Source organism: Hippopotamus amphibius, chromosome 7 (genome assembly GCF_030028045.1).
Source record: "Hippopotamus amphibius kiboko isolate mHipAmp2 chromosome 7, mHipAmp2.hap2, whole genome shotgun sequence".
Taxonomy (NCBI): Eukaryota; Metazoa; Chordata; class Mammalia; order Artiodactyla; family Hippopotamidae; genus Hippopotamus; species Hippopotamus amphibius.
Window position 1 is genome coordinate 89,867,121 of NC_080192.1, and position 20,211 is coordinate 89,887,331.

Consider the following 20,211-nt stretch of genomic DNA (forward strand, 5'->3'; position numbering starts at 1 on the left):
TTTGGAGCTGTGAATCAGATTTTACCTTACTTGTTTCAACCTTCCATGAGGCAACAGCTGGAGGTGGGGCAGAGAACAGAGCAACAAGTGTGCTGTTTCTTCTTTTGGTCCATTTAGCAACTTCCTGTCATTTTTGAGCAAGGACAGGTATAACCCCTCGTGCCCGGAGATGCACAGCCTCCATCATATGCTCTGGCCTCAAGGTCATCTGGAAGTTGACCCTGGCTCAGTCCAGTCAAATTCACTGGCTGTGGGGACCGTGTGGACGTTAAATACACCACCTTGGCCGGGCCTGACTGGTCAGTTATTCAGCAAATAATTTTTGGCACCTGCTTTGTGCCTCGCGCAGTGAGGGGCCTCCAGGCTCACGTCTCCTTCATGCTCCACTCCTTTCCCCTTTATCACTCAGCAAGGCCCACATTTTACCAGTGACGACATGGCACCGTGGGGCGAAAACTACAGACTTGGCCTCTGTCTCTGAGTGAAGCGTGGGGCAAATTCAAGTTTATCTGCTACTGAACTAGAACAAGAAATTTTACGATTTGTATGGAAACGCAAAAGACCCCGAATAGCCAAAGCAATCTTGAGAAGGAGAGATGGAGTTGGTGGAATCAGGCTTCCTGACTTCAGGCTATACTACAAGGCTACAGTGATCAAGACAGTGTGGTAGTGGCACAAAAACAGAAATATAGAGCAATGGAACAGGATAGAAAGCCCAGAGATAAACTACAGTCAACTAATCTACGACAAAAGAGGCAAGGATTTACAATGGAGAAAAGGCAGCCTGTTCAATAAGTGGTGCTGGGAAAATTGGTCAGCTACATGTAAAAGAATGAAATTAGAACACTCTTTAACACCATACACAAAAATAAACTCAAAATGGATAAAAGACCTAAATGTAAGGCCAGACACTATAAAACTCCTAGAGGAAAACATAGGAAGAGCACTCTTTGACGCAAATAACAAGCAAGATCTTTTTTGACCCACCCCCTAGAGTAATGGAAATAAAAACAAAAATAAATAAGTGGGACCTAATGAAACTTCAAAGCTTCTGCACAGCAAAGGTAACTGTAAGCAAGATGAAAAGACAACCCTCAGAATGGGAGAAAATATTTGCAAACGAATCAACAGACAAAGGACTAATCTTCAAAATATATAAACAGTTCATCCAGCTCAATATCAAAAAAACAACCCAATCAAAAAATGGGCAGAAGACCTAAGTAGGCATTTCTCCAAAGAAGACATACAGATGGCCAAGAGGCACATGAAAACCTGCTCAACATCACTAATTATTAGAGAAATGCAAATCAAAACTGCAATGAGGTATCACATCGGTTAGAATGGGCATCATCAGAAAATCTACAAACAGTAAGTGCTGTAGAGGGTGTGGAGAAAAGGGAACCCTCTTGCACTGTTGGTGGGAATGTAAACTGATGCAGCCACTATGGAGAACAGTATGGAGGTTCCTTGAAAAACTAAAAATAGAGTTACCATGTGACCCAGCAATCCCACTGCTGGGCATATACTCAGGGAACACCATAATTCAAAAAGACACGTGCACTCCAATGTTCATTGCAGCACTATTTACAATAGCCAGGACATGGAAGCAACCTAAATGTCCATCAACAGATGCATGGATAAAAAAGATGTGGTACTTATATACAGTGGAATATTACTCAGCTGTAAAAAGCAATGAAACTGGGACATTTGTAGAGACATGGATGGACGTAGAGACTGTCATACAGAGTGAAGTGAGTCAAAAAGAGGAAAACAAATGTATATTAACACATATATGTGGAATACAGAAAAATGGTACAAATCAGCCGGTTTGCAAGGCAGAAATAGAGACACAGATGTAGAGAACAAACATATGGACACCAAGTGGGGAAAGCGGGGAGGGTTGGAGGGGAATGAATTGGGAGATTGGGATACCAAATTGTATAGTCTAAATATATGCAGTTTATTGTATGTTAACTGTATCTCAATAAAAGTTCTTAAAAATTTATCTGCTACAGAGTCTTCCTCAAATATTTCTGAGTGCTTTCCAAACTTAGCAGTTCGCTAAAGGATGGGGGAGGAGGCAGGGGAGCTTTCCAGGTAGGGGAACAGTATGCACAAAGGCCCTGTGGTGAAAGGCAACAGGGCCCTTCAAAAACCTGAGGGAAGGAAGGCAGTGTGACAAGGAAGGAAAGGTGAGTTTGGGTTCTTCTGCCCCAAAGCAGGTTGGGCTCCTGCTGGGCAAGTGGGGCCTCTCCGTGAGCCTCCTCTAGATCCCCCTACTTCACGTAGGGCACCCCTTTTCCCCCTCAGATCTGAAATCTGGAAAGCCTTCACTGTGTGCCTGGAAGCAGCCAAGGTCCTCTGTTAAATGCCGTCTCATACTTCCCCTCTGGACCCTAGTGTGTCCTCAGAGGGAGCTGTGCCCTCCAGGGACCAGGGCTTTTCAGCCTTCTTTGGCCTCCGGCTGGAGCGGACCCTTCTTCCTCCTGGCTGAGGGTCAAGCCTTAGCCTGGAGCTGTCCCGGAGAGGCATTGGCGGGAGCTGCCAGGCGTGCGAGGCAGGGCCTGCTCTGTGCCTGAGGATTAGCCCTGCTCTGGGAGCTCTGGGGGCTGTCAGGCGCTGGGTTGCAGGGCTGCTGGCTGACGAGATGTGACAGGACTGCAAACTGGCTGTCAGCCCGTGACCTCATATCCCGGGAACAGCCTGGCCTCGTGGCTCTGTGCCCTCCTCAGCCACCACACGTTGTCATGACCTAGAACTGTTCCACCTCTGCTCTACAACAATCTAGAATGCCAGCTCTCTACTCCCAGCCTTCTCCCTTGCAGAGCTTTCATCCACGACTCCCATCACCCTCATCCTCAACCTCATGGATTTCCCCAGCACCCACCCCAGCCCATCCTCACCGCCTGCTCCTGAAGGCCCAGACCCTTTCCGTCCCGTCAGACACCTTCTTCCCCAAACCTGCCAACCCCTGCTCCTCTGTCCTTCCACTGCCCCTGGCTGGGCCATACTTCCTGGCTCCGGGTCATACCAGCCTCTCGCTGCCCTCATCTCCCCCATGGGGGCACTGCAGTGACTACACACTCCAGACCTCCACACGCAGCCACACTTGAGGCAGCCAGTGTTAGTCTTCCTCTCCCTGCTGTTCCGAGCCTTCCCCGCTGCCCTCCATGCATCGCCTCTCCACCACACTCCTGGCAGACGACCCCAACCCCACGCCTCTGAAATCAGAGGTCGCCAGGCGGGGAGCCCCGCTGCGGCCGTCATGGGGGCACGCTGCTCAGGCCTTGGAGGGGAGCCGAGGGATTGGGGGGCGTGGCCCCACCTGCGGCCAGTGCTGAGCGCTCCAGCGCTGCGAGGACCCCGCCGGCTCCGCCCCGCGCGTGCGGCTCTGCGGCCCGTCGTCCTGCCCGCTCTCAGCCTCCTCCAGCTGCTCCTGCTCCCTCGCCCGCTCTCTCACAGGCAGTCCTCCCCACTGCATCTCTCCGCCCCTGACTCCATTTAGCACCTGCTTCCCAGGGAATCTGGACTGACACACCACCTTCCTGGCTTGCCGTCTGCGTGCTTCCCTGCCTTGGTTCTACCCTGCACACCTCCTGAAAGGCAGCTCCTCCCCCGCCCAAGGCTGACCCTTCCAGTGGGGCTGTGCCCCCTCCTTCGTTTGTTCCTCTCAGACCCCACACTCCTGGGAGCCAGCATCCCCTCCTCCCAACCTTCTTCCCTCCGCTACCCTGCACGTGTCCTCGCCAGCTGGCTTTCCTTCCCTCAGTGTCACCAGGGCCACCACGTTGCTAAATCCTCAGCTACGTCCCCATCTTTATCACCCTTGGCCTCTGCTAAGCACTGTCTCCTCCCTGAAGCATCCCCGCGCTTGTCTCCCCAGCCCGCACTCTGTCTCGGCCTCCTGCCTCTCTCCCTGCTCTCTGTCTCCCGGCCCGCAGCCCCGCCTCGGAGATGCTGTCCCCAGAGCCTGAGGTGGGATCCTCTTTTCTTCTCGGCCAGCTTCCTCCCAAGTGCTGAGATGGTTTCCAAATACTGATTTGCTGACGACTCCCCAGTTCCATCTTTCAATCAGCACTTTTTCCTGAAGTCCAGATTCCAATATCCAACTGACAAGGAGACTTTTGCCTTTGGTTGTACCATGTGTACTTCAAACGCAGCACATCCCGGGATGAATTCATAGTCACTCCACAAAGCCATTCCTCTGGGGTCTCCAGAGAGTGCCACCACCATCCTCCAAGTCATCCAGGCCAGGAGTCAGGGCATCCCTTCCAGTTTGTCACTAGGTACTACCCACTGCTACACTCTCTCCCAACCTGTCCACTCCTTTCCTCAGCACTGCCACTGAATGTGACCTTTAGCATTTCTTAATTGCACTGCAGATTCTATCACTCAACCCTATGCTCTGTATCTCTCCATTATATTTCTCAAAATGATCCTTCTGAAAGGCCTGTCCTTCTGGACGAGGAAGGCTTTCATTGCTCCCCATGGCCTGCATCACCATTTATCAAACTTTCTCCGTGTGCCAACTAAATTTTCTCTGGATCTGGTCTTGCCTTCCTCTGTGGGCTTCTCTTGACCCTCGAGGTCTAGCCAAACCGACTCACACAGAGCTCCCAACACATCCTGCATTCTCATGCCTCAGGACCTTTGCACCTTCCTCCTTTTTGCTGGAGTGCTCTCCCCCGTTCCTCCTACCCGTCCATCAGAGCTCAGATCAAGGGCTGCAATCCGCAGGAGCCTTAGCAATGGCATTCCTCTTCTGCTTTTCCCTAGCACCTTCCGCAGAGCTCCATCGACCAGCGAGCCGACTGCCCTAGTTCTGGTTCCCCTGTAAGACAGTGCTTTCTGAGCATCTGGCTCATTTCTGCGTCCCCTGCATCTAGCACAGAATCTGGCATATAGCACGAAAGAAACATTAGTAATGAGAGAATGTGTGAGTGAACAAATGAATGAATTCTGCCTGGAATGGGGGTGCTCTTTACAGAGATAATGTTTGAGGTATGTCCAAAAGAATGACTAAGACTTTGTAAAAGGGGAATCTGAATGGAGGAGGGCATTCCAGGGACAGGGCATGCATGTGCGAAGCATGGGGGCTTGGGAGGGTGGGATGCCTTAGGGGAACTGCAGCTAGTCCTGCAGCTGGAGCAGAGGTGGAGTGTGCAGAACATGCCACAGATGGATCTGGAGAGACAGGATGAGGGACAATGACTACTGGGCTCTAGGAAGCCTGACTCTGCCCAATACAGAACAGGGCAGGACATGATGAGTGGCTTGATGCCATGAGGAAGGTGGGCAGTGCCAGGCCACAGGGCGGGGCGGTGGGGTCCGGGGAGGAGATGATGGGACTGTGAACCAGAGCAAGCCAGGGGACAGAGAGCAGGGCCAGACTTGACAGGGGTTTAGATGCAGTGACCTGGTGCCAGAGGAGGTGTGAGGGTTGCAGGATGGTGACATGGTGGTTTCTGGCTTGGGTTCCTGGGTGGGTGGAGAAGCCCTTCACCAAGATGGTAGCCCTGGAGAGGAGCAGGTTTGAGAGCAAGAAAATGAGTCCAGTTTTGCTTATACAATAGGACCTGAAATGTATACATTGGAAGGGGCCATCAGGCTGGGAGAGCTTTTTGAAGGTTCCATTCAAGGTAGAGCTGGGGGGAGGGGGTCAGATTCAGGTGTGTTCAAATCAGACCAGCTCCTAAGAGCTGATTGTTAAATTTTCAGGAATTTTGTGAGACAATTGTTAAACCTAGCTATTGTTAAAAAATTAAACTATAGTAAAATTACAATTAAATAAATTATAGTAAAAACAGAGATAAATCACTTCCTAAGAATTTTATAATGTTTTGTTATGCACGCTTTTAAGATTCTTTACATCTCATGTCTGTGGAAATATTATATAATGTTGTGTTACTGTACATTTCCTCCCAGCTCCGTGTTCAGTGACATCACGTTGGTAGCTTGAAATCGGCCATGGTGGGAATATTTACACCATGGAAATTGGCAAATACCACAAATCAGGGTTTGACTTATTGTTTTGTTGACTATCTAGACTTAAGAAATTTATAGAGGAAATGTTAACAAGGCACATTAAATTAAATTTAAGTGTATGTTGTGCCAGTAGCCATTACACTGTGAATGGCACAGAAAAATTGAGCAAATGTTCTTCCAGTATTCAAAAAGCACTATCTGATTCAGTAAGGAATTTGCTTACACTATAGACAAATGAGTGAAATTCCAACATATATCTTTATTGTTTCACTTTTTTCTTACTAGTTGGCACAAAAATGTCAACCACCATTCATGTCAGAATTACACTCATTTTTCAATTATAATCATAGGTTGGTCATGAAATCAGTGGGTTGGTAAAAATCAGTGAAAGCATTCTGTAAAATTCGAGTTGCTATATGCAATTGACAGTATAGAATACTGTATATTTTATTATTATTTATAAATTGCTAAACATCCTTTATGTCAATAAAATTTATAATAATCTCGTATATGTGTATATATGCATACATTTTTTTCTCCAGCGGGTCTCTTGTTTAACATTTACCAGCACACCACAGGGCAGATTTCCTTAGGCTGAGGAGTGACCAGAGACTTGACCCTTTGGAAGGATGCCCAGAAGAGGGAGGGAATCATCGGTGGAAAGAAGCTCCCATTAATGCCGAGAGGAGGGGTGGGTAAGTGAGACTCAGGTGGAGGGTTTAGCCTGGATGGGTGAAGAGTCCCGGAGAAAGGAGTGGGAGTGGACAGAACCTGGGGCTCACTATTTTCTCTGCCATGTAGGATGCGAGCCATCTTCTGAGAGCGTGAGGCAGAGAGGAAGGGAGGAGCTGAGGCAGTTTGGCTGCAGTGGTCCGTGAGGGGCAGAGAAGGGACCTGCGAGGATAAGGCTGACTCAGAAAGACAGGAGACCAAGAGAGCAGAATCCTAACCGTGAGCGCCAGAAGGTGGGGGTGTCAACCACTTTCCACTTCTGGACCCCGCCCTGCAGGATGGATAGTTTTATTAACCTCCCAGGATGATCCTAAGAGGAAATGGAGGCTGGGAGAGATTAAGTCCTTGTCCATGGTCTACAGCTGGTTACTGTCCGAGTTGGGATTCGAACATAGGCAGGGCAGGCAGCTCCATCGAAAAGGAGCCTGTGCAGTGGTGCCTTTCTTCTCAGCAAAGTCCTTCAGACTGTGCAAACTGGAACTGCTCCAAGACAGAGGTTGGCAGTGCAGCTGTGGCACATGTCAAGGGGGGCTCGAAGGCATCGAAAGGCCTGGCAAAGCCACCTCACGCCTCTGGCCCCACTCTGGCATCCACCTGCCAGCACACGTGTGATAGCACTCCACGGTGTCTACAGAGGCTCGTAATAACATATAGGGACTTGCATTATTTTGTTATAGCGTTGTTATTTTCTTTTCTAATAATTCATTTTTATTGTATTTTTTAAAAGTAAAGTATGTGAAAGATTGGAAATGTACAAAGTTGGGCCTTCACATTCAAACATTTGAGAAGCAGTATCCTAACCCACCCTTCTAATCACGCGGCTCCGCTCCTGGAAGCCGTTCGTGATCCCCACTGGCTACAGCAGAGGTTTCAGATGGTGGGTGGGGACCAATGCGTGGGCTGGGAGCTTAATTTAGTGTGTCATTAGCAGCATTAAAAAAAGAGAAAGACGTGGAGTAAAGTAGAAAATGTGAGTGTGTCACGTGTGGTAAACGCATTTTGCTTTCTATATATAGTGTATACACACACACACATATACACATATGTACGTTATGCACACACACATATATATATTCCAGCTATTATAATGCACATGTGTGCTGGAGTATGGTGAAAAATGGCTTTCTTACTGTGACCACAGTAAGAAACGTTTGAATGCCACCGGTCTCCCGGATGAAGACAGCACTGCCAGCCTTCTGTGCAAAGCCGCAGAGGAGAGGCAGTTGCTAAGGAAGAGCAGGCAGTGATGCGAGTGATGGGGGCCGCGGATGACGCTTCACTGCTCGTCTGCCGCTCACCTCCTGCTGTGTGGCCCGATTCCTAACAGGCCGCGTGCTGGTACCGGTCCATGGGCCAGGGGTTGGGGACCCCTGCCTTAGCTGACTTCTGAGGACAGAGTTGGTGTTCACCAGGAGAACAGGGGTATGGGGAAGTCTTGCCTGGCCAGGTGGGCATGAAAAAGCCCCATGTGCTTGGGGAACTTCAAGTCACTTGATGTAAGTGGAGCGTGCTCTAGGGAGAGGCCTCTCGTGCCGTAAGAATCAGGATTCTGTTTTGGCCCGAGGAGCCGTGGAGGAATTTTGAGCAGAAGAATGACATGAGTAGACATCCATCTCAGGACTCTGGCAGCCCTGGGAGAGTGGATTGCTGGGGAGGGGACCGCAGGGAGGGGACCTGTGGGGCCTGAAGTAGGGCAGTGGGGGTGCAGAAGGCGGGCAGCATGGGGGAACTCAGGAGGAGCCAGCAGAACGAGGCCCCCATCACTGACTGGACGGGCAGTGAGAGGAGGGGGGAGGCGAGGATGACGTGGGAAGCTGGCTCCATGGTGGTGTCTTTTGCTCAGATAACACGTGAGACAGAGCAGGTCTAGGGAGAAGACGATGCGTTTAGTGTTGAAAGTGGCACTTGTAGGTGGACGTGGCAGTGGAGCAAAGCAGAGAGGTTAGGCCAGGGGTGCCTGCTGGGGAGAGTGTAGAATCAGAGAGAAAGGGCTGTATAGGGAGCCTCAGCGAGAAAGGTGCCATGAAAGACTGAGGAGAGTGGTCTTTGAGGCGGAAGATCAAAAAACATGGGCCTCCAAGGCATCTCCCATGAAGTTGATCTCCTTTTGTTATGCAGCAACTTCCCACTAGCTATCTACTTTACAGCTGGTAGTGTAAATATGTCTATGCTACTCTCTCACGTCGTCCCAACTTCCCCTTCGCTCCCCACCCCAGCCCTGTGTCCTCAAGTCCATTCTCTACTTCTGTATCTCCACTCTTGCCTATCACTGGTTTCATCAGGACCATTTCTTCAGATTCCATATATATGTGTTAGCATACCATATTTGTTTTTCTCTTTCTGGCTTACTTCACTCTGTATGACAAACTCTAGGTCTATCCACCTCATGACATATAATTCAATTTCATTCCTTTTTATGGCTGAGTAATATTCCATTGTATATATGTGCCACATCTTTATCCATTCATCTGTTGATTGGCATCTAGGTTGGAGGGCCAGGACGGGGAGGGTGGGGGGGAGTCACGGGAGGGAGGGGATATGGGGATATGTGTGTAGATGCAGCTGGTTCACTTTGGTGTACCTCAGAGACGGGTACAAGAGTGTAAAGCAAATATATTCCAATAAAGAGTTTAAAAAACAAACAAACAAAAAAACATGGGGCCCAGGAGGCAATGGGGCAGAAAAGACCTGGGAGAAAAACAGCAGTGCAAACATTTAGGAAAATGAGATTCCCTGAGGGGCTCCTGGGATGCGGCCATTGGGAAGCCACTGATGCCCTGGGCAGGGGTGCAGCTCAAGGTGGAAGGAGCAGAACCAGGGGCTTGGGGAGTGAGTGGAGCGACACAATGAAGCAGAGGGAAGCAGGGCTGCTCTAGACCTTTGCGCGAATTAGAACGGGGCACCCCTTCCTGCAGGCAGACCTGGAGCAGCTGGCTCGGTGGAAGAGGGATGTGGGTGGCCTTCAGCCCCATGTGCCCTGCAGTGGGGTATCTGCATGCAGTGGTCCAGCCCTTCTAGAAGCCAAATGGGAAGGAAAGAGAGAAACAGTCATTGACCAAGGCAGTTGCTGGACCATGCGAGGGGTTCTTTTTTAGGATGTGAGAGCCTGGGGCATGCTGACTTGAATGAGGGAGGGGAGCCCATGGGGAAAAGGAGTGCAGGATGGGGCCCTGCTGGGCAGGAGGGGGCAAGGCTGCTGTCGCTGCCATGGGTTTGGGGGCTGGGCGTCGAGGTGCCCCTCCGCAGCGTTGTGTGCGGAGCCTGGGGCCCACTGTGCAGGCCGGTGCTGCAGGCAGGAGTTTGCTGAGAATCTCTGCTCTGATGATTGGAGAGGCTGCCTGGCAGGGACACCGAGCCTGCCTTTCCCGGGTGACCAGTAGCTCCGGTGTCCAAGACTGGGTGACATGCAGACCTTGGGCATCGAGCCTAAAACTGGACAGGCCAGGCTGGGGAGGGTCTTGGCACAGAGCTTTTATTTACTTGTTAGTTTTCTTTTTATTATGGAAACTTCAAACACACCCAAAAGGTGTGGGAAACTCAGATGAACCGTCTTATACCTATCATTTAATTTCAACAATTAATACTATTGTCAGTGTTATTTTATTACCCCTCCTTTAAGTACCTTTTTTAAAAATTTTTTCTTTTTCTTTTTGGCTGCATTGGGTCTTTGTTGCTGCACATGGGCTTTCTCTAGTTGCGGCAAGTGGGGGCTACTCTTTGTTGCGGTGAGTGGGCTTCTCATTGCGGTGGATTCTCTTGTTGCAGAGCATGGGCTCTAGGCACATGGGCTTCAGCAGTTGTGGCTCGCAGGCTTAGTTGCCCCACAGCATGTGGGATCTTCCGGGACTAGGGATCAAACCTGTGTCCCCTGCATTGGCAGGCAGGTTTTTAACCACTGCACCACCAGGGAAGCCCCTAAGTACATTTTAAAAAATTAAAAAACAAATTGAGTTCTAAGGGCAGTATTAGGTTCAGAGTAAAATTGAGCTGAAGGTACAGAGATTTCCCATATATCCCCAGTTAAAAAGTTTTATACTTGAAAATAATTTTAAACTTACAGAACTTGTAAGAACAAGTTTCTTGTGTGTTTTTTTTTGCCTGTGTTGGATCTTCGTTGCCATGTGCAGGCTTTCTCTAGTTGCAGTGAGTGGGGCTACTCTTTGTTGTGGTGCTTGGACTTCTCATTGCAGTGGCTTCTCTAGTTGCAGAGCATGGGCTCTTGGCCCATGGGTTCAGTAGTTGCAGCTTGTGGGCTCAGTAGTTGCGGCATGCAGGCCCTAGAGCACGTGGGCTTCAGTAGTTGTGGCACATGGGCTCAGTAGTTGTGGTGCACAAGCTTAGTTACTCCATGGCATGTGAGATCTTCCTGGACCAGGGATTGAACTCCTGTCCCCTGTATTGGCAGGTGGGTTCTTAACCACTGCGCCACCAGGGGAGTCCCTTTTTATTTTTAAATAATTTTTTCCTTATTAGAGACTATGTTCTCAGAATGAATATAGAAGAAAATTAAGATCTTCATGAGCCTACCACCCAGAAGAAGGTACCATCATTGTTTTGTTGTATTTCCTTGTTGTGTTTCCAAGTCTTTTTTCTATGCTTATATTTGTATTTTCTTTTTTTCAAATATTCTGCTCTTTAATTAAATGAAGCATTAGATCACAATCTCAATAATATTTAAAAAATGTTGTCCCCATAACACCTTCAGACTCAGCCTAATTTTCCCCCAGCACACAGACACACACACACACAGACACACACACACACACACACACACACACACACACACACACATTCTTATGCTTATATACATAATTTCAACTGGACGCTTGTATCCAGAGACTAACTGGCCGCCTGTCCGGTGTGTCCACACAACCGGCTCGGTCCCAGGGCCTTCACCCCCGAATCCCTCCACAGAGTCTGCCGAAAGCAGCAACAATCTGAGTTTGTGGTTGTGGATGCCCTCATTCCCTGGTCTCCTCTCTACCATCCCTTTAGTTTTGGTTTTCCGTGGGCTATGCTGGTTGGTTTCTGGTGGGATGGGGTGCCCCGTGCTCCTTGGACCAGCATCTTGCCTGCCTCCCGCACTCATCTCTCTGGAACTGGGGCATGTGTGTCTGAGTCTTTCTCCCCTACTCACCTGTGAGGGTAGGGCTAAGGTCTGATTCATCACTCAGTGTGAAGTGGAGTTGGCCTCAAGAAATATGTCTGGAATTGAATCAGCCCGCCTCTTCGGCATTGCCCATCTCCATCAGCTGCAGGCTCAGAGTGCCTTACGCTCACGTATAGCTGCCAGCACGGTGTCTGGCACAGATTGGGTGCTCCATAAATGTGTTAGTGCTGCTACCAATAACCTGGAGATTTCCATCCGTGTGGGCCTCTGCTGGCTTTTCCTCCTTCCCTGTCCCTCCTCCAGCTGGTAGAGAGACTACTTTGACACGCCAGGCAGAAGGTGCCATGCGTTGTCCCGCCCAGCATCTTCTGTTAGTTAGAAGCAAAGCTGAGTTGGCAATGGATTCAAAAGGAGCAGCTCCTGTGCTGAGGCTATTTTATGTTGTATTGCTCAAGATACCACTTATCATTAGCGATGATTAAAACTATTTCAGGATCAGTTCAAAGTGGCCTTTAAGGTGTTTTAAGTTGGTCAGAAGTCCTCCATGTGGCTAGCTTTAAGCCGAGTTTCCTGGTGTTATTAGGAGCCCCCTGTACTTGGAGCCTGCAATCTGTGTGTTTTGATTTGCCTGAACATTTCATAAATTTCAGGGGTGTTTGTCAAAAGTGGGTTTGTCTCCAGAGCTCTTTGGGTGGGACCTTACAACTCCTGCTCCCAACCTCAGTTAAGTGGAGGTGACTGTGGAGATGGGAGAGAAGGAGGAGGATGTGCCTGGGGTCTTTCCTTAGAGCCAGTCTCACTGGCCAGGAGAAGCCCTGGGCCCCTGTGGCCCAGAGGGTGGGTGGCAGAAACCAGAGCAGGAAGGGATGAGGGCTTGGTCTAGGGTGGGGGCGTCAGGAATTGGGAAGAAGGTGGGAACCCAATCTGGAGGGCTGGGCTGTGAGGCGGTATGTGGGGAGGCCTTCTGAGCACCTTAAGTAATCTTCATATTTGATTGAAAGATAAAAACAGGGAAGAACCGGTTTTGGCATATTGAACTTATAGGGAATTAGCAACTTGTTCTGACCAGCTGTTGGTTGGCCCTGGCCTTGACCCTGGGCCCAGAAGGCTGGCAGTGGCATTGGGGCTGGGATCAGTATTCCCTAAACATCTCCGAGACCTTCCAGGGTGACGATTGGCACCAAGCCCCTTGCTGCCTGATAACAGGGTGGGTGCAGCTGTGGGATGGGCTGGGCGGCTTCTGGGTGGAAGGCTTCTAAACCAGGTGGTGAAGGAGTGTGGAGGGGCCCCACATGGGAAGAAGAGGTTCTGGAACAGTGGAGACCTGGGGCAGAGCCCTCACGGGCAGGAATGCTGTGTCTCTAGGCCGTACCCAGGACCCAGGAGGAAGACCAGGCGAGGGAAAGCTATGCTGCCTGGGTGCCTTTGGCCACAGTTGGTGTGAGTGCTGGGCAGTGCCCGCTGAGGACAGCGGGGCTGGAGTTGAGGGTTTGTGGTTTGGGAATAAGGAACCCGCCGGTGCCTTGGGTTTCCCCACAGGCCTTGCTTTGGTCAGAGCCCACCCAGACTCCCTTGGGCTCTGATCTGAATCCCTAAGTAGACTTTTGTGCAGAAGTCACTTCTTTGGCCCTCTTTCCAGCTTGAGGACCTGATGCCACAGCCCACTGAAGGGAAACATTCGAAGCAGCTGGATACCCGCTCCCAGGAGCTGTGGCATCAACCCTCCCCACCCCCACACTCACAGCAGCCCCGGGAGGGACGGGCCAGGGCAGGAGCTGCTTGGAGTGAGGCAGGCCAAGGGGCGCTTGCTCCTGGCGGCAGAGCCTAGAGGTAGGAAGGATGGAGGGCGTCTTGTCCTTGGCCCTGCACACCGTTCGGTGGGGGCAGCAGAAGGCGGGAGGACCCACTCTTGAAGCCGCGGGCCTGTGACAGGGGCTGCTTCGAGTGGTCACCTGCACATACACGTTGGGCTTAAACTCTTCAAACCTGGGCTATTAAACATCTTTATCCTGTTTTCATTCGCTTGTAAGCCATGGTGATGGGACCTGCCTAGCTTTCTGGGCCAGTAAGTGTGCCCAGAGGCTAGTAAACAGCAGTGCCTCCAATAAACATGATTTTAATATGTTTATGTGTAAATGTGTATTCAAAGAAATCTGTGAAATGAAAGGTGGGAGCTGAACTCTCTATGCATGTTAGACAGTTTCTTAGTCGTTTTCAACTGAGAACTGTGGTTTGTGTGTTTGGTGTGGGCTTTACATGTGCGGGATGTGTTTAGTGTGTGGGGGGAGTGCGTTTTGTGGACATGTATATATGTGTGATGTGTCGTAAGAAGGGTGTGTGTGTGTGTGTGTGTGTGTGTGTTTAAAGAGAAATCCCATCAGATTTGTTGGAGACAAAACCGGCTGCATAACTTGCAGGGCCTGGTGCAAAACGAGTGTGCGGCCTCTTGTTCCAAACTATTGGGAATTTCAAGACAGCAGCAGTAGGGCCTTAGACAGGCTCAGGCCTTTCTGAGTGCAGAGCCCCTGTGACGTCACAGGTCGAATGCCCGTGAAGCGGCCTCGGGTAGAGAGAATGCACCTTCTGTCTCCCCTCCACCTTCTTTTGATGCCTTGAGAAATCCTTGAATCCCCGTCTGCTCTCTCGGCCCCTCCCATCTCTCAGGGGGACCTCGACCTTGGGAGTGTGGGCCGCCGGCAGAGGAGCTGCAGAGCCTGAGGATCCAGCAAGGGCTGGTGCCTCTTTTCCAGCTCCTCCTGGTGTTGCTGGGCCACACGGGGGGCACCAGAATCCATAAGGTTCCTCTAGGTTCTTTGCTCCAAAGGATTTCCCGAGAATGCACAGGAGTCCTCCCAGGCCCCCCACGTCCGACCCTGCACCCCAGGGCCCTGCCCACCACCCTCGGGACTGGAGGGCTCAGGCTCCTCTCTGGGCCCCCACCGTGGCCCCGGCAGTCATCAGGCAGCAGCAACAGGAAAGGGAAGGAGGCTCGGAGTTTCTGGGGCGTCCCCGGTGCCCACCAAGGGCTTCCGCTCTCAGGGGCCCCGATGGGCCCCGTCACGGGCTCGTGCTGCTTCCCACGACTGTCCTGAGGCGAAGAAATGGCAACGCGCGTTCGGGAAGCCGGACCAGCATCGGCCGGCAGAGCTCACAGCCCCGAGATCTCGGGGAGGGGATGCAGAGGGTGGGACACCCTAAAAGTCCTTCCTGTTTATTGTCCTGATTGCCTCCTCCCGGGTTAAGTGCAGTGTGCCTGCTTCAGCGCACACTCAGGACATGCCAATGGGTAGTGATGAGGGTGTTCCCGCCCCAATACCTGTGGTTGTCGATAATTAACCACGATTTCCTAGGTCCTGGGAGAAGGCAGTGGCACCTGACCTGCCCCAGCTGGGTTAGCGCATCAGTGCGCTATGAACATAGCAATTCCAAGGTTCCTGAGAGGTTCTGGGGTGTTCCAGGGGTGGCATCCCCCAAGGCTTAAGGGAGCCTGAGAACGTACATCACCATTTTCCCGATCTTCACCAGAGACACGTCCCTAAGCTCAACCCTTTCCAGCTCTCCTGGTAACCATGTGAGCCCCGTGTGCCTGTGACTTGGGGACTCCACACAGGACTGTGTGGACAGCTAGCCTGGAGGGGCTCCCTGCCTCAAGTCCGAGGCCCCAGAAGTCTGAGGGTTGTGTGGGAGTGTGGAGCCAGCTGGGCTAGAGAGGGGGCTCGGGACCGAGTGGTTGGGCAGGAGTGGAGATGCTGTGAACGTGTTAATCAGTGGCCATGGTGCTTTGCCTGTCCCAGGGAGAGAGGAGAGAGAGGCCAGGTCCCCCAGGCAGGCATGTGACAATAAGCTGGCTTTCCAGGAAAAGAAAGGGGGGGCTTGGTTTAGAATTTGCCAATTTCTGTTGTATAAATGTACCTACCAAGTCTGATTTCCAGCTACCAGGTGGTTTAGGACTGGCTCACGAGATTCTTGAATATTTAGCCATCAGCTCTCACTCACTGCCCGTTGGATCACTGTCCCCATCGGAGGCCATCAACAGTATAAGCCCCAGGGCCTAGCTGTACACCTCTCTGAGCCCGGCATTCCCACTTCTCTGCCTTTACTTGCAAAATGCCCTTACATGCACTGGACAGCTGGGGCCTGAGACAAGCCATGTAGCCCTTCAAGCGCGTTGTGTTTCAGAGTCCTGGAGCTTGGCGGCCACTCTGCCCTGCCCTGAAGGTCGTCACGACGCTCTCTGAGGGGATGGATGTGAAATAACTTGGCCAAAGTGAACACCAAACCCAATCAAGTGAGTACCACCACGCAAACCCCAGGGACCACCTATTTCTAGTCCAGAGTAACAGGGAGATCTGACCCTGATGCTTTGAAAAGCCACAGCAGGGGCATGGAGAAGTCCTAGAGGCCACCTTGCCTCTTACTTCCCTCGGTCACATGCTAGCATCCTCACTCATTCCCACTTGCAGGGGAGCAGGAGTTGGGAGTGACGAACACCAGGGAGCCCCAGAGCCGCTCGGTCCGTTCCCGGGGCCACAGAACAATGCCCACCCCAGGGGCTGGGAGTCCGTCCACAGACGTCCACTTGCAGAATGGGCTTCCTGGTCTTGTGGGTGCAGGGCCACGTCTCCGGGTGCAGGTTTTGCATTGTGCAATCTTCGCGGAGACCCACCTGCCCTTGACACCTTCCTGGTGACTCCACTTCCCCCTCCTCTGGGCTTCTGGAATGGCATGATGGCCCCACCTCAGCCAGGCAGCTGTGACGAGAGGTGTTGAGCCAGCTGCCTGTGTGCTGGCTCACGCTGTCAGGTGGAGGGGCTGTCACAGCCTCTGGGAGGAAGGGTCTTCCGGCATGGTCAGGGACCCGGCACTGGCCAGAGGCAAGACTGGACCAGAGTCCTCTGGAATTCGGCCAGGCACTGGGTGATCGGTGGTACAAGGAGCTGCTGAGAAACAGGCTCTGGGCCAGGAAAAACAGTGCAGAGCCACAGGTGTGCTGCTGGTTCTTGCTCCTCTCCTGTCTTCATCCCTCCTGTTTGGTGACAGCACTCAGCCAGGCCTGGAGCCCAGCAGAGAGCACCTGTGGGCCCCAGAGTAAGTTTCTGTGTGGCCTGGAGACAGTGGTACCTGTGCAGGAGACAGAGCTGAATGAAGCAGCACGGCGCACTGCCACACCCACTCAGCTGGAAGTGGGCGCAGCAGCGAGGCCAGAGTGGAGGGCTCCACGGGGGGGTGACATTCGAACGGGGTCACAAATGTGCCCTCGAGACCCCCCGCCCCAACAGCCCCTGTGACCCTGCACAGGCCCAAGTCAGGCTCCAGCCCGAGGACTCCCAGGTCTGCCTTCTGGGCATCCATGGGGTGGCCCGGGGTGGTCCCCCGCCCTCCCAGCCCCTCCCCCAGCAAGGGGTCCCACAGCCAGCCCCCTCCATCCAGGGCCTTCCAGACTCTCACCACCGGCTGTGCCGACATGGTGGGCGTTTCTTCCTCTTGGAACAAAAAGGAGTTTTTTGTTCCCCTGGCTGCTCTTTCCAGGATTGACTGGATGAGGGACTGGGGAAGGGGCTCCTGGAAGTTTCCTGGACGGTGAGAGGAGTGGAGCTAGAGCTGGAGCCCGATTCCGGATTCTGGCCCCCACTCTCGTAAGTGCAGGGTCTGCACCGGCCCACTTCAGGGCCCTGACGAGGGGGCACGGGCCAAGGCCCAGCCCACAAAGGTGCTGGCTCTCCATTAGGTGTGATCAGCGAGGGGAAGTTACTGTGGCAATTGTGTTCATGGAAAACATTTGTGTGTGTGTGCCCTCCTTTGAAAATCTTTCTGGGATTCTTGATTCTGGGACTCTCTTGCGTCTCCTTCTCCTGAGAATCTTACGGGTTTCCCCACTTGGTTCAGACGCATGAGGAGCACCCAGCCCTCGCCTCACACAGCGCAGAAGTGCAGTAAGTGTAAGCTCCTTTCCCTAAACCTCTCAGAGGTGTCCCTGGGGCTTGAGGGCAAAGGGTCTTCCACAGTCTACAAGCTGATAGGCCTCTGGTCCCTGCCTCCCCCTTCCTCCTCCAGCTGGTGACACACGCCTGGACGTGCCAACGTCCTCCTCGTCCTCATCTGTTATTGTGGGACATAGGCTGGGGAGGGTACCTGAGTAGGCCCCCTCTGACCCAGGCTGGTCTTTCTTGCACCGTGGGCTGGCGGGCACCAGTCCCGTTGATAGATGCAGAAGGGTGAGGCACCCATCCTGCTAGTTGGACAGGATGCTGGTAGGAGGGTGGGAGGAGCAAGGGCGGAGCTTCCAGAGCAAAGGTAAGTGGGACGCCCTGGGGGCCCAGGCTAGGCATCAAAAAGGCTCTGCAGAGTGAGCAGGCCACAGCAGCTGTCTGCCTCTGCGCCCTGCAGCCTCTGCACCCAGCAGTCGGTCAGACAACCCTCACCTGGTCCCTCCTGCCTGCCCACATCAGGCACCAAGCAACACTCTGCTTGGAGAGGCCTTGTTCTCCAGAGCGACGGCGCCAACGCTGCTCTTGCCTGTCTCTGTGTAGTGAGCGTTGCTGCTGCAGTTCCAGAGAGCAGAGGGATGGCCGGAAATGGAGCCAGGAGCCGGGAGGGCCGCCAGGAGCATGCCTTCATCCCCAAGCCTTTCAATGGCGCCAATGTGGCCCCGCACCTCTGGCTGCACCACTTTGAGGTCATCAACGACCTCAACCATTGGGACCACGTCAGCAAGCTGAGGTTCCTGAAAGAGTCCCTCAGAGGAGAAGCCCTGGAGGTCTACAGTGGACTCAGTCCCGAGGACCAGGCAGACTACGGGGCTGTGAAAGAGACCCTCCTGAAGACCTTCGGGGGGCTGGGGACCACCCACAGCCACGAGCCCAAGGAGATCGTCTTTGCCAACAGCATGGGTAAGGGCTACTACCTCAAGGGGAAAATTGGAGAAGTTCCTGTGAGGTTCCTGGTGGACTCTGGGGCCCAGGTCTCCGTGGTCCACCCAAGCTTGTGGGAGGAGGTCTCTGATGGCGACTTGGACACACTGCGCCCCTTTGAGAATGTGGTGAAAGTGGCCAACGGGGCTGAAATGAAGATCCTGGGCATCTGGGATACAGTGGTGTCCCTGGGCAAGCTGAAGTTGAAGGCAGCGTTCCTAGTGGCCAACGCAAGTGCGGAAGAAGCCATCATTGGGACCGACGTGCTCCAGGACCACAACGCCATCCTGGACTTTGAGCATCGCACGTGCACACTGAAAGGGAAGAAGTTCCGCCTTCTGCCTGTGGGAGGGTCCCTGGAAGATGAGTTCGACCTGGAGCTCATAGAGGAGGTGGGGTCCTCCTCAGAGGAGGGGCGGCAGTAGCTCTCCTATTGAGAAGCCCCCTTTGCCTCACTCCCCAGATATTGGCGGGAGGACCCACCAAGGTAAAGGGGAAGGGCACATATCTATCCTCAGGGGGTCACTGGGCTCGTCCAGCCCTCTAAAACCAGCTCTTGCCCTCCTGCTCCCCTCCTGTTCCTCCTCCTCTGCCCTCTGCAGGGGCCTTCACCTGCCCCTGATGGGGGAGGCTTCCATTGGAAAAGGAACAGGTGAGGGAGAGCAGGCTGGCTTTCTTAAAGGGGGAGAGGGTCCTCGTGGTTGTCAAGCTGCTGTTGGTGGCAAAGACTCAGAGGCTAGAAGAAGGTTCCAAGTTGGCTAGAAATGCTTGTCTTTGAGAGAGGACCAGGGGACCCCTTCAGGTCCCTTGAGTTGTGGTTCAGCCACCCTTGGGCCCAGCTAGCCCATCTCGGCTGGGCTGGGTGGTGGCTGCAGGGTCCTTACAAGCAAGATCCAGCTCTCATGGTGAGGGTCACAGCTGCTCTGGGATTCTTCACTGTTGGGTCTTCCCACCAGCACAATGTGTGTTTCCTTCTGTCATTTGCTTTGAAACCCATTGAGCCTTGTACCAATAATTCATTACTTCAAAAAGCAAATAAAGTTGACTCATGGAAAAACCATGTAATGTGTTGATTGGGGGTGAATGTAATGGATGTGAGAGTGTGGGGAAAACAGGGAGTGAATGGAGAGGAGGAGGATGTTTTAAATATTTACAGAGGGTCTCGCTTGGAGATGGAAGAGAACACATATGGTGACCATGTAGCTTAGATTTTTCCAAGACAGCCTCAATTGCAAATATCTTGACTTATTTCCTCATAATTCTTGTCATTTCTAATCTAATCATGATTCCCCTAATTATTACAAACTACAGTAATTTAATATCCAAATTGCCTCTCATACCCAAGAGTGACCCTAAAGTTGTGGTCTTGATTGGGGATTGGAAAGTTATGGTTATTGTAGACACCTGAGAAGGCATCTGCCTGGAAAATGGGTTCTTACAGCCACGGGGGAGCCAGGAGTTGGAGGCAGAAAG

At 52.3% G+C, this 20,211-nt stretch overlaps 1 protein-coding gene and 1 long non-coding RNA gene across 2 annotated transcripts in view; both read left to right on the forward strand.

The window, feature by feature from the left end:
* LOC130856887 (uncharacterized) overlaps positions 1-16,115 on the forward strand; it is a 104,438-nt gene extending 88,323 nt beyond the window's left edge. The window contains exon 10 of the long non-coding RNA XR_009054707.1: positions 16,007-16,115. This is a non-coding gene — a long non-coding RNA (uncharacterized LOC130856887). The remainder of the gene's footprint in view (positions 1-16,006) is intronic.
* A 2,052-nt stretch (positions 16,116-18,167) lies between these two features.
* ASPRV1 (aspartic peptidase retroviral like 1) lies at positions 18,168-19,795 on the forward strand. Its single transcript, XM_057743229.1, has one exon. The coding sequence runs from the start codon at positions 18,393-18,395 to the stop codon at positions 19,161-19,163; it is 771 nt and encodes a 256-aa protein (XP_057599212.1). The 5' UTR covers positions 18,168-18,392; the 3' UTR covers positions 19,164-19,795.
* The last annotated feature ends 416 nt before the right edge of the window (positions 19,796-20,211 follow it).